The sequence below is a fragment of the Macrotis lagotis genome, chromosome 7, assembly GCF_037893015.1.
Source record: "Macrotis lagotis isolate mMagLag1 chromosome 7, bilby.v1.9.chrom.fasta, whole genome shotgun sequence".
NCBI classification, from domain to species: Eukaryota; Metazoa; Chordata; class Mammalia; order Peramelemorphia; family Peramelidae; genus Macrotis; species Macrotis lagotis.
Window position 1 is genome coordinate 19,749,091 of NC_133664.1, and position 12,687 is coordinate 19,761,777.

The 12,687-nt window shown below is 45.3% G+C and overlaps 1 protein-coding gene and 1 pseudogene across 1 annotated transcript; one reads left to right on the forward strand and one right to left on the reverse strand.

The window, feature by feature from the left end:
• Positions 1 to 1,759: 1,759 nt before the first annotated feature.
• GGCT (gamma-glutamylcyclotransferase) lies at positions 1,760 to 10,277 on the reverse strand. Its single transcript, XM_074195579.1, has 4 exons — positions 9,979 to 10,277; positions 8,980 to 9,125; positions 7,183 to 7,318; positions 1,760 to 3,508 (listed from the first exon to the last, which is right to left on the reverse strand). The coding sequence occupies exons 1-4, from the start codon at positions 10,114 to 10,116 to the stop codon at positions 3,371 to 3,373; spliced, it is 558 nt and encodes a 185-aa protein (XP_074051680.1). The 5' UTR covers positions 10,117 to 10,277; the 3' UTR covers positions 1,760 to 3,370.
• Positions 5,735 to 6,318, forward strand: LOC141494424 (ragulator complex protein LAMTOR1 pseudogene; annotated as a pseudogene).
• Positions 10,278 to 12,687: the final 2,410 nt, after the last annotated feature.

Consider the following 12,687-nt stretch of genomic DNA (forward strand, 5'->3'; position numbering starts at 1 on the left):
GGGAGGGGGAGGGGGCGTCCAAGAGAGCCAAGGGTGGGGGAGGGCTGCGGGAAGGGGCGGAGTCGGAGCCGGTGAATGCTCTCTTACTGTCAGAGGAAAAAATGCACCTTGTGGTTCCTGTGGGGAAGGGAAATGAAAGCTGTAAAAAGCAATCACTGAGAGAGGGCGCTTGGGTCTAGGCCGGGCTTGGAGTCAGGAAGATCTGGTTTCAAGCCCCACCTCTGGGTGACAATGGCCATGACCCCCCACTTTTTTTGGCAAGGCAGTGGGGTTAAGTGACTTGCCCAAGGTCACACAGCCAGGTAATGATGACGTGTCTGAGTAGGAACTTGAACTCAGGTCCTCCTGCCTCCAGGGCTGGTTGGTGCTCGATCCACTGCACCACCTTGTTGCCCCGTCCATGAACACTTACTAGCCAACTCTGTTGAAATCCTGGAGCTGGAGTCTGGGAGACCTGGGTTCAAATCCAACCTCAGATACTCACTAGTTGTATAACCCTGGGCAAGTCACCTAACCTCGGCTGCCTCAGTTTCCTCGTCTATTAAATGCACTTCATAATAGCTCCTACCTCCCGGAGTTACTGTGAAAAGAAAATGAGATTCTTGTAAAACACTTTACAAATCTTAAAGAGGCAGGTTCAAATTCTACAACTTGTGGGACCTTGGGCAAATTATCTGTAAAATGAGGTCAGACTACACGATGTCTATGGTTCTTCCTGAATCTAATCTATGATGTCAATTATGTAAAATATGATGTTACCCTGAGGACACCATATAAATGTGAGCATGGGGCAGCTAGGTAGCTCAGTCAGTAGAATACTGGGCCTGGAGTCAAGAAGACCTGAGTTCAAATTCTACCTCAGACATCTGACACTTAGGAGCCCTGCGACCCTGAGCAAGACACTTATCCCTGAAGCCTTGCAAATGAATGTAAATGAAGCCTCAGAGACTGTCACCTGGTCAAGCTACAAGTATGAGGGGAAGGACTATGTTCAAGGCTGTCCCCAAGAATCACTAATAAGAGTGAAAAAAAATTTCAAACATTGCAAGTTAAATGATTAAAATCCACACTAAGGTTTGGTGTCTGACAACACAAGTGTGTTTTCCTCATGCAAAAGGAAGCTGTTTTATAGATGGAGCTGAAATTCAGAGGTTGCTCCCCTCAGAGGCAGAAGGATTGTGTTCTAACTCCTGCATTAATTCGAATTATTAACTGTGTGACCTTGGACAAGTGACTTCACCAATCTGGGGTTATTTCCTTACCTCTAAAATGAAAGAACCTGACTTAGTTTCTAAGGTCTGATCGAGCTCTAAAACCTATGATTTCATGAAGCCAGATACACGATGAACACCTTTTGAACTTCCTAGGACAAAAGGTAGTGAAACCCAATATAGTGATTCCCTCAGTTTACCCTTCTCTGAGGCTCTGATCAAAGTAAGCTCATAATTAATAATAATTAATAAATGTGTATCAGCTTTTTTGCAAGGTAATGGGGTTAAGTGACTTGCCCAAAGCTGTGAGGCAATCACAAGTAGGTAATTATTTTCTGAGTTCAGATTTGAACTTAGGTCCTCCCTACTCCAGGGCTGGCAGTCTATCCACTGTACCACCTAGCTGCCCCTCAGGATTATCCTTCATACAGAACCAGGAGGGTGAAACCCACTGGCATCACCAGGAAGAAGAGACCTTGGTACACAGAAGAAGGGACTGAAAAGGCCTTTTAGGGAAAGGTGAAACTAGAAAGCTACAGAGAGGTTGATTTTAAATGTTTCTTAATTGGTCTTTAATTCTATACATGGCAAATCTGTTTGAAGATTTCCAGGCCTTTTATTTAAGATGCCCTAAAACAGAAACCATAAATTGTTTTTCTGCTTGGGGAATGTAGGACCAGGAGATATGTCGGTGAGGGTCATTGACACCACTTTGGAATAAAACAGTAGATTTGTGGGTGATAGAATTAATTTATGGGACCAATATTCAGCTTCCAGTATCCATTTCACCAACATCCCATCCTGGGGCCCTGTGATACAGCCTGGGTGGAAGAGGTTTGAAGCTTCTGATCAGTTATCTGGTCTGAAGGTCATACAGTCCATCCGATCAACTGTGACTTATCTTCTTGCCAGTCACAGCTGGACCTTGAAAGCCTGGAGTCAGGGACATGAGTTTGAATGCTGGAGCCAGATAGAGCCTCGGTTTCCTTATCTGCCAAATCAAGGGCAATGGAATAGATAAACTCAGGAAGCCTTCCAGTTCTAGGCTGATGATTCCACAGGATTCCTTTATCTCAAAGACCTGTTTTAAGTATGAAGGACTTGCTCTCCACAGTAGCAGCAGGAAGATGATTTTCCACATAAATCTCAGGACTCTTCTCCAAACTATTGGTTAGGATAACTGATGAAATGAGAGACTTCAAGAACAGGCAGGTAGGAATGACCTAGGGGTTTTTCAGGAGAGGGACGCCCAGAGGAGAGAGCTTCAAGATCATTCTCGGAGAGTAGTTGGAGCCCTGGAAGGTTGTGGCCCTCCCAAGGCCAAAACCACATTATTAGAGGCTCCAATTGTTAACTCCTCTGATTCCGACAACAATCCTGGAAAGTGGGAGCAATGATTATCCCCATTTTACAGCTGAGGAAACAGAGGCTGAGGAGAGACTAGTCCAAGATCACTGGGATACAAATGTTGAGGGGTCAGCCCCTAGACAGCTGAGAACTCTGCTGCAAGGTCCTTTCCCCTTCATGACCTTGTCGGTTGGGCTTCCCAAAGTCTTGTTTCACTTAGGGGACCACATACAATATAAAAAAGAATAAGATGATGATGAAAGATGAGGAACTGTTCTCACACAGAACTGCAGCACAGACGATTCAGATAAAATTTTTTACTTCTTCCTATTCCTGGGTCAGCGCAGAATCCATGTGGTACCCCAAGGTGTTTCTATTCCTCCAAAAGTAACAGATCATTGACATTCATTTTATTATCAAAATCACCATCAGATGAAAGCAATCTCCAGCTTCCCCACCTTTGCTAAACAAAGGGAAACAGCCTCCTTGTCCAGAAAGGCCAATGGGGTGTCCTCTTCTTCTCAGACCACACCTAAAATCATGGCCAATATCCAAAGAAGGATTTCACCAAGTACAAGTCTTATACTGTCTCAAAATTGTTATGCCTGAGCCTTGACCCCAATCCCTATGGAAAGTCAGAAACAAGAGAAGGTCCCAACAGCTGGCAGCATAAGTTATTTGACAATTTGGGATTCACCTTATCAAATATAAAAAACTGCAAAAGTGGCAAAGAGAGACAGTAATGAAAATTAATGATAAGGTCAAAAGTCAGATTAGATAGATATATGTTCTAAAGTTATAATGGACATTTGCTATAGTGATTCATTGATGATGGCTTCAATTTCTTCAAGGACTTTCACGGGTCCTTGGTAGTGATTTGTTTCGATTTCTTCTAATTTCTTCTGATAATCTGAGGGCAGGTCATTCTGTTTGGCACCCTTGCAGATGACCTGGAAATAGATGGAAAACAAAACAAGGGTTGCTGAAGGTTGGGGGTGCAGGATGTGATGGTGTTCATTTGGCCTTCAAAAAAAAATGAGTACTTACAATGCAAATTATTAAATGTCTTACTTTATAAAATGAGAATTAAAAAAAATTAATGAAAATCCAGTAACGACCAAAGATCTCCAAAGAGAAATGAGGATATGGCTCCCCTCTCTTCTTTGAAGAGGAGGTAGAGAGGGACTCATTCATTGGACACAGTTAAAATGGGGGTTAATTTGGCTGAAGTGATTTTTCCATCTTTTCCTTTTTTATTTTTTTTGTTTTAAGGGATTTTTTTAAGGGAATGGGGTGGGTGAATGGATACAGAAGGAAGTAAAGGTGATAAAAAGACAACATGTTATCAACAAAGCATTTTTTAAAAGATAATTTAATTCAAATCCAATTACTTCTGAAGCATTGCAAGGTGCAGCAAGGGTCCCAAACAAAATCCAAGACTGTCCTTCTCTCATGAGCTCACACTCCCCCAAGAAAGTATGAAGGTATGAAAGATGTTCCCTCTTGGGTGAGAAGAATGTCCCAAATATCTCTGCCCATTGAATAGCATTCTCTTCATTGGGTGTGAAGAGACCTAGCATCTCAGCTGGTGTCTGTGAGCAGGTTCTCTGCTGGCCCACCATTACCATCCAGCTCTGTGAAATTACATTTGAATTCTTTTTTGAGGAGTTTTAAGTAGAAACTGTCTTCTTCACTCCCTACCACATGGTACTATGTAGACTTGTTATGTGACTGTTAAAGGGTTATACCATTTAACTTGTGAACGAGATTTGTGAAACATTTTCACTAGATTCAGTATATGAAGACCTACCTCAAAATACACTACTTGGTTACAAATATAGATGCATCTAGGCTCTGTCTTGCACTGACAGACTCCCCCAACTTCTTAACAAACTAACATCCTCTGTTATTTTCTACCTGGATATAAAACCTATGAAATATAAAATTAGAGCACAGGAAGACCTTGACGTCCAAGCTAGGGCATTCTGCTTCATCTGGCATGTAATAGGGGTCCACTGAAAGTTACTGGGCACTGGTGATGAGAAACAGTTGCAGAGAGGAGGCTTACCAAAGATTCAGCACGGGGAGAAAAAAGAAAATTTAGTACTGACTGGATGTGGGAAGGAGAGAAGAAATGACAGGGAAGAACCCAAGATAAGGCATCTCAGCTGGAGCCATCATTTTCAGTTTAGAGCAAACTACTTTTCTTTAAAAATGATTTTGTGAAATTATATGAATTAAATCACAACCTTTCAAACTTATAAACCTTTCAAAGTGGGCCTTTCAAAATTAAAAAAAAACTGTTGACATCATCTTTATTACCTTCACCTTCAAATCTATCCCTCCCCTTCTTCATCCAGAGAGCCATTTCTTATAACAATAAAAAAGAAAAAGGAAAAATACAACTCAATAAAACTAACCCACAGCAACTCAGCTATGCAGGATACAATGCTCCACACCCAAAGTCACCACTTTTGCAAAGGAAATTCTCATTCTAAAAATCAATGTGTTTTTACAACACAAAATAATTTGCATTCTTTTAGTTTTGTTGAAAAGTATTTATAACTATACTTCTAGTTTTAAATTAAGAGATATTTGCTTTCTCTAAAGACATTTATTTCTTAATTTTTTTTAGGTTTTTGCAAGGCAAATGAGGTTAAGTGACTTGCCCAAGGCCACACAGCTAGGTAATTATTAAGTGTCTGAGGCTGGATTTGAACTCAAGTATTCCTGACTCCAGGGTCAGTGCTCTATCCACTGCGCCACCTAGCTGCTCCTCTTTCTTAATTTCTTAATTAAGATTCGCCTCAACCCATTTTGTAAATTTTCACTCTAGGCAAAAAACAAAAGATCTGGAGGGCTGGAAAATACTGGAGTTAACAGAAGGTACTTCATGGGATCATATTAGAGAAGAAACATTTAGGCAGTGCCTGCTGTATACCAGGCTGCCTGTGCCAGGCTGCAGGTTATACAAGGATAATTTCATTTGACTTCTCATTTGATCCTCACAATTACCTGGGAGGGAGGCACTGTTATTACCCCCATTTAAAGATGAGGACAGAGGCCGGCGATGCAGGGCCAGTGGGAGCCTCGGGGCTGTGGGTGCAGGTCATGTGACGAGAAAGGGCTCCTTTTGGATGCCAATCCTCCAGACCCGACCCCCCCCACAGCTGGGCCCAGCCATGGGGTGCTGCTATAGCAGTGACAACGAGGACTCGGACCAGGATCAAGAGGAGCGGAAATCACTTCTGGACCCCAGCAGTCCCCCAACCAAGACCTTAAATGGAGCAGAACCCAACTACCACAGCCTGCCTGCAGCCCGAACAGATGAGCAGGCCCTACTTTCTTCTATCCTTGCCAAGACAGCCAGCAACATCATTGATGTATCAGCGGCAGACTCCCAGGGCATGGAACAGCATGAGTACATGGACCGAGCAAGACAATACAGTACCCGCCTGGCTGTCCTGAGCAGTAGCCTGACTCATTGGAAGAAGCTGCCACCACTGCCATCACTCACCAGCCAGCCCCACCAAGTACTTGCCAGTGACCCTGTCCCCTTTGCAGATTTGCAGCAGGTCTCCAGAATAATTGCTTATGCCTATAGTGCACTTTCTCAGATCTGGGTCGACGCAAAAGAGGAGTTGGTCGTGCAGTTTGGGGTCCCATGAGGACAATTTTTGGAGATCTCTTCCCTTGTTCCTGCCTTCCTTTCCCTTTATTTCTTCCTGCTTGTACAGAAATCTAACTTACTAATCACAGAAGAGAAACCACCACAGGAGTTCAGAGGTGTTTGGGAGCCTCATATTGAGACACAATGAGTTCCCAAGAAGCTTTTGTGCCATTTGGCCCTGGCTCCCTTTGTGGGGAAGGGAAAGGATCTATGATGGTTTTTACACTTGGGGGGTAGGGGTGGGGCAAGGCCAAGCTAGAGGAATGGGGAGGTAGGGATTTGGATGTGAATTATTTCATGTTTAGGGATGATGAATAAGAAGATTTGGCTTCCTTGAGATTGCCCTTCTGTGTTATGGCTTGAACATATTAAGGGATGAAAGACTAAATTGGTTGTTTCTATTTCTCACAAAAAATGAATAAATAAAGATGAGGACACTTGAGTGATCTGCCAAGCTAGTGGGTATCCCAGATGAGATTTGAACTCAGTTCACCAACTCCAGACCCATATCTCTGATCCCTGGGTCGGATCAAATAAGTCTAAAGTGCTTAGCCTGGCACCATATAATTGTTTATTCCCTTCCCCTTCTAGAAAAGAACAAAACATAATTTAAAAAAACCCAAAACTTTACTGAGAAGTCTTTTCTCTAGTTCTCTAATGGTAAATGGAAGCTCATGGGGATAACATTCTTAGAACTATGGAAGCCTTTTGATAGTATCTATTCCAACCCCTACATATTACAAATTAGGAAACAGATCTGGAGAAGGAAATATTTCCTAAGGACATACAACTAGCAGAGCAGCTGGCTCTGATGTGAACCCACAGCCTAGCCTTCCAGTTCTCCCCCTTTCCATACTACTCTGCTGACTCTGGAAACAAATTTCTCCATAAAAACAACCTGATTTCTCTCAAAAGAGCAATGTCCCCAAGGTCTGAGTTCCACCAACTGCTTACCTTTTTATACTGAGGGGAGGGGGGTGCAGGGACATAATCTCTCATCTGGTAAGACCGGCAGGTTAATGCTTTCCCTTCTTGATTGTAAACATCAACTTCTATTGGAATATATGTGCCATCTTCAACTCCTTCTTGTCTGAAATCCAAAACCAGATGTTCCCCATAAACTGATTTTCCCAAATTTATGTATTATGTAAGAGTGTCTCTTCAGGTTGGAAAGAACACATACACACACACACACACAGCGCAACAGTCAAAAAAATATTGATTCTTCTAGCCTGGGACTCTTTACCTTTTGTATGTGCTGAACCCATAGGCAGTCCGAGGAAACTTTGGACCCTTTCTCAGAGTCAGATTGTTAAATACATCAAATAAAATACAGAGGATTAAAAAGAAAACCAGTTCAAGAACGTTTTTATTAAGCTCATAAATTGTAAATTCAGAACCTCTGCTCAAGATAGTTTTGCCTATTAATGTAAGTAATTTGGAATAACAGGCTAGCAAGCCTTCACCTTACAAATAAATTATTTAGACTGGGTAAGCCAACAAATGAACATGATTTTACTTGTAACTCTTAACTTCTCTTATCAGAAAAATCCCATATCAACATCAGGCTACTAAGTAGTCATTTCAGTCTTTGCGCATCTGTCAATATTACTACTCTCTATGGTAGAGCTGCCCAACCTTACTTTTAAAAGTTTTTATGGAAACAATAGGCAATATATTTTGATTTGCCATTTTAGTGAGAGCTCTGCAGAAGCTCAGTTTTGTTTACTAAAGCATTTAGTAAACCCACAGGTGGACTACATTTTGAATGGTCCTGCTTGGTACTTTGAAACAAACACATCAAACTTAGCAAAAATGACTATCTCTGAGAGAGAAATGGAGATACAGAGACAAAGAGAAACAGAAAAAGAGAGAGAAGACAGAGAGAGGAGAAAAAGGGAAGAAGAGAAAGAGCAAGAAGAGGGACAGAGAGGAAAGAGACGAGAGACAGCCAGAGAGAGAGAGAGAGAGAGAGAGAGAGAGAGAGAGAGAGAGAGAGAGAGAGAGAGAGAGAGAGAGGTGTATCCAATTTCCAATGATACATATAACTTTATCAAGGACAGCTAATCCATTCCTCTTCCCTATTGTAGCTTGTTAGATAACTCTAGAACAGAGTCCTGAAAGGACCAATTAAATAAAAGAGAAACACTCCCTTGATATTTAGATAGCTATATTATTGTACAAGATCACTCTTCTCAGAAGTAAATGGCATTTTATAAGACTAGTCCCAATAATGCTAAGACAGCTTCTGAAATATCTAAGAAATAGGCAAATTATTTTTTAAATATTCATTTTTTAGAATCTAAAGACAAAACTCTCTTGGTATGTATTTATTTTTAAAAGTCAAATAACTACAAGAAAGAAGAAGGAACCAGGAACTGCATAATGTTCCCTTCCAAGGACTCTGAAAAAGAAAATACATTCTACTGCCACAAGCCTGATGAATTTCTAAGTAATCAAATCATTTGAAAATAAAATCATCCCCTTGGTATAATCTTGGTTTGAAATAATTTTAAACTGAGTTGATTTTTAACACCCGCATAATAAAAAAAAAACCACTTTTCAATGTTATATTTTTTCCCCTCTCTCCTTTCTTTTCTTTTTTTTAAATACTATATAGCATTAGGTTGAGAAGTCAGCAAGAGTAAATGCTTAGCAGTAAGTGCTAAGCACCAGTAAGAAGAAACACACACACACACACACAGTCTTTCTACATTAATGTTATTTCCATTGTAATTAGGAGTCACTTACTCATCCAGAGAACTTCTATTTTCCACATGCACATTCCATACGACTCCCCAGACTTCATCTCCGGGGCTCTGAACGATAGTAGCTATGCCACCGTGCCAAGTGCTACTCGTCATACCCTGATAATTTCCAAAGTCGAGTTTGAAATCCTGTAATGGAAAATCAATGTAAGGATGATCAGTTTTTGCTTCAGTTCAAAGAACCCCCTAAATATCAAGATTTCTTTTTTTAAGGCAATATGCTTGTTTTCTCACCAAAAGCAAATATCTCTAATATGTGCCCTTTTAGGGCCATGTATTATCTGTGGCATTTCCAACTGGTCTAATTTGTTCTTTCCCCGTAGGGACTTGCATTAAAAGGTTGGGTTTTAAATGTACAGAATTTGTCCATCAAAGCCTGCACTAAATGTAAAACACCTTTATTCGGGTCGCTAGAGATTTAGCTTTCCTAGTGGATTTTTGTGCGTGTGCTCTGAATGAACCCCAGTGACATGCCAGGCTGCAGACCGTCCTCCTCGGCTGCCAATTGTCCTCAGCTAGCCAGTTACGGGTCAGCCCTTTCTGGAAAGGTGGACGCAGATCTAGGGATCACAGCGGCTCTCTGCGGGCCCTTACAAACCGGCTTCACATCATTTATTGTAAATTTGAAGTTTGTTCAATATATAGAAAAGGTTGATGGATCAAGGGCACTGCTGCCCCCCCACTGGTCTGCGGCGAGTTAGCGCGGCCCGGAGCTCCTGGAGGCCGGGGCTGCCCACGTTCATCGTGAGGGGCCCTGTGTGGTCAGGCGCCGCCCGGCCCTCCGGCCGCCTGGGCCCCCACAGAAGGGCCGGGGACACCGGCCGGCGGGGCCCGGGGCAGGGGGTGCGGCGCGGGGCCCCCCCACAGAAGGGCCGGGGACACCCCCCGGGGGCCCCCCACGCCCCCCACAGAAGGGCCGGGGACACCCCCCCGGGGGCCCCCCACGCCCGGCCCGGGCTCCGCGCCCCCCGTCCGCGCCCACCTGCAGCCGGGCCACGCAGTGGAAGCGGGCCGAGGGGCTCCGCAGCCGCAGCCGCGCCCCGAGCAGGTTGCTGCCGTAGGCGTAGTAGAGGAAGCGCTCCCCGGGCCCCGCCGCGGCCGCCGGAGCGCCCGACGCCATGGCGCGGGCACGAGGCCGGGCCTCCCCGCCGGCCTGGGCACCGGCTCGGGCCTGGGCACCGGCTCGGGCCTGGGCACCGGCTCCCGAGAGCGCCGCCTCCTCTGATTGGCCGCCGGCCCCGGGCTCGTGGGTGCGGCGGCCCCTGATTGGCTGAAACTCCGCCCGCTCCTCCCTTCACCCCCCGACTCCGGGCCCGCACTTTTAACGGCTCCCGAACCGCGCTGGGCCCGAGCTGCTTTCCGATTGGTCGCCTGAGTCCAAGGCCCCTCCTCCTCTCTCCTTCCATTGGCTGGAGGGCGGGGTGACGCGGTCGCCCTGGGAAACGCCGACAAATAGAAGAGGAAGGCGGGCCAGGCGGGGCGGGGCGGCCTCCGAGGCCCCTCCCCAAACCCCCGAGGCTCCCAGGTGCAGCGGGGGAGTGCCCCGAGGGCGGGAGGGGCGAGTCCCGGTGTGGCCTTCCGGCCGCGTGACCTTGGACAAGTCACCTGACCCCGGCCGCCCCCCGGGGCCGCCTCGGGGGCTACCCCTGCCCTCGGACCCAGGCGACTCCGGGGACTCGGCACAGCCCCCCACTCAGATCCGGCTCAGCCCTGGGCTGGCCTTCCCGAGGACAGGACCCCCAGGAGGCGCCGGACGCGCCCAGGGCCTCGCGCCAGCCGCTGCCCCGCCCGGGTGCCTCACTTTACCGAGGGGGACGCTTGGCTCCGCTCCGCGCCCCCAAGGCCCTTCCTGGCCCTTGGCCTTGAGCAGGCCCCGGCCCCCCTGGCCTGCTCGTGACCTTGAAGCCTTGTCCTGATGCCGATTGGCCAGCGGGGGGCGGCACAGAGCCAGCTTGGTCCGTCCCTTCCCGTGGATCCCAGAGGTCACAGGATTGGGGTCTGCAGGGACCCTAGAGGCAGGCAGAGGCCCCTTATTCTGGGTGGGAGACCAAGGGGCTCCCCAAGACCGACCCAAGAAAGCGCAGTCTAAGACTTGGCCCGTCTGGGTCCCTCATTTTCCTCTTCTATAAAATATTGGGGGGGGGGGGGGGGGTTGGAAGGATTTGACTCAGGAAGGCCCGTTCCAGTGGGAGATCTCCAAATGAATGGGAGTGCCTGCCTGGAGCCAGGAAGACAGCCTCCCAAACTGAAGTCATTTCATCCTGTTTGCCTTCGTTTCCTCATCTGTAAAATGAGCAGGAGAAGGGAATGGCAAACCCCTCCAGTGTCTTTGCCAAATGGAGTGGAGAAGAGTCAGACCCGGGGGCAGCCGGGTGGTACAGTGCATAGAGCCCTGAAGTCGGGAGGACCTGAGTTCAGATTTGGCATAATCATTGCCTAGCTGTGTGACCTTGGGCAACTCACTTAACCCCATTGCCTTGCAACCCTCTCCCCCCCCCCCCAAAAAGAAGAGTAAGGCACAACTGAAACCAAATGACAACATAGTGGGGTGGGGTTATCCAATTTACAAATAACACCAAGTTGGAAAATAGAATTAATTTCTGGATGACAGAAGGAACATTTGAAATGACCTGAAGCAACTAAAGTTCTGAAACTAATGAAAAAAAAATTGAACAAAAATGAATGAACTCTTCTAAACTTAGGTTAGAAAACTCCAGTGTGTGTCGCTGAGCAAGATGGGCAGAACCTGCAGAACACCATACACCCTAATAGCACCATGGGGGCGATGATCAACCCTAATGGACTTACTCGTTTCATCAGTACAACAATCAGGCACAATGTGGGGCTGTCTGTGATGGAGAATACCATCTGTATCTAGAGAAAGAACTGTGGAGTTTGAACAAAGACCAATTAAAAAAAAACCCTGTTATCTTATTCTGTAATTTTACTTTCACTTATACTTTATTTTTTCCTTAAGGATATGATTTCTCTCTCATCACATTCAACTTAGATCAATGTATACCATGGAAACTATGTAAAGACTAACAGACTGCCTTCTGGAGGGCAGGGGGAGGGAAGCAAGATTAGGGGAAAAATTGTAAAATTCAAAAGAAAGAAAAAAACTCCAGTGTGTTGGAAGCATGAAGGCCTATTTGAAAGTCTTTTCATGTGAAAAAGGCTATATTTTATCATATCAACAGGAGCTAACAGGTAGCCCAGATTTCATTTTTTTTTAAATCAAATATGTTAGGCTACAATAGAGTAGTGTAGAATTCACAGCACTTTACAATAGAGTAGTGTAGAATGCACAGTCTCAACTCTGCCTCCATCAGATAACTTTTATGAAACTCAGTTTAGTGATGCAACATGTTTTAAAAGAGCTGGTGTCAAACTCAAAAATGTCTATAGAGTTATGACCAAGAAGGTTAAAGGACAAAAGACTGTGATAGGAGAAATTTTTATTAAGGGAAAAGGAAGACAGGAAGAACATGGACTTAAAGGAATGTATTCCCCTCTATGCTCCCCTGTTCTGTAAAGATTAGCAACAGACAGTTTTTTCCCCTAAATTTTATTTTATTTAAGGCAATGGGGTTAAGTGACATGCCCAGGGTCACAGAGCTAAGCAATGATTAAGTGTTTGAGGCTGACTTTGAACTCAGGTCCTCCTGACTCCAGGGCTGGGACTCTATCC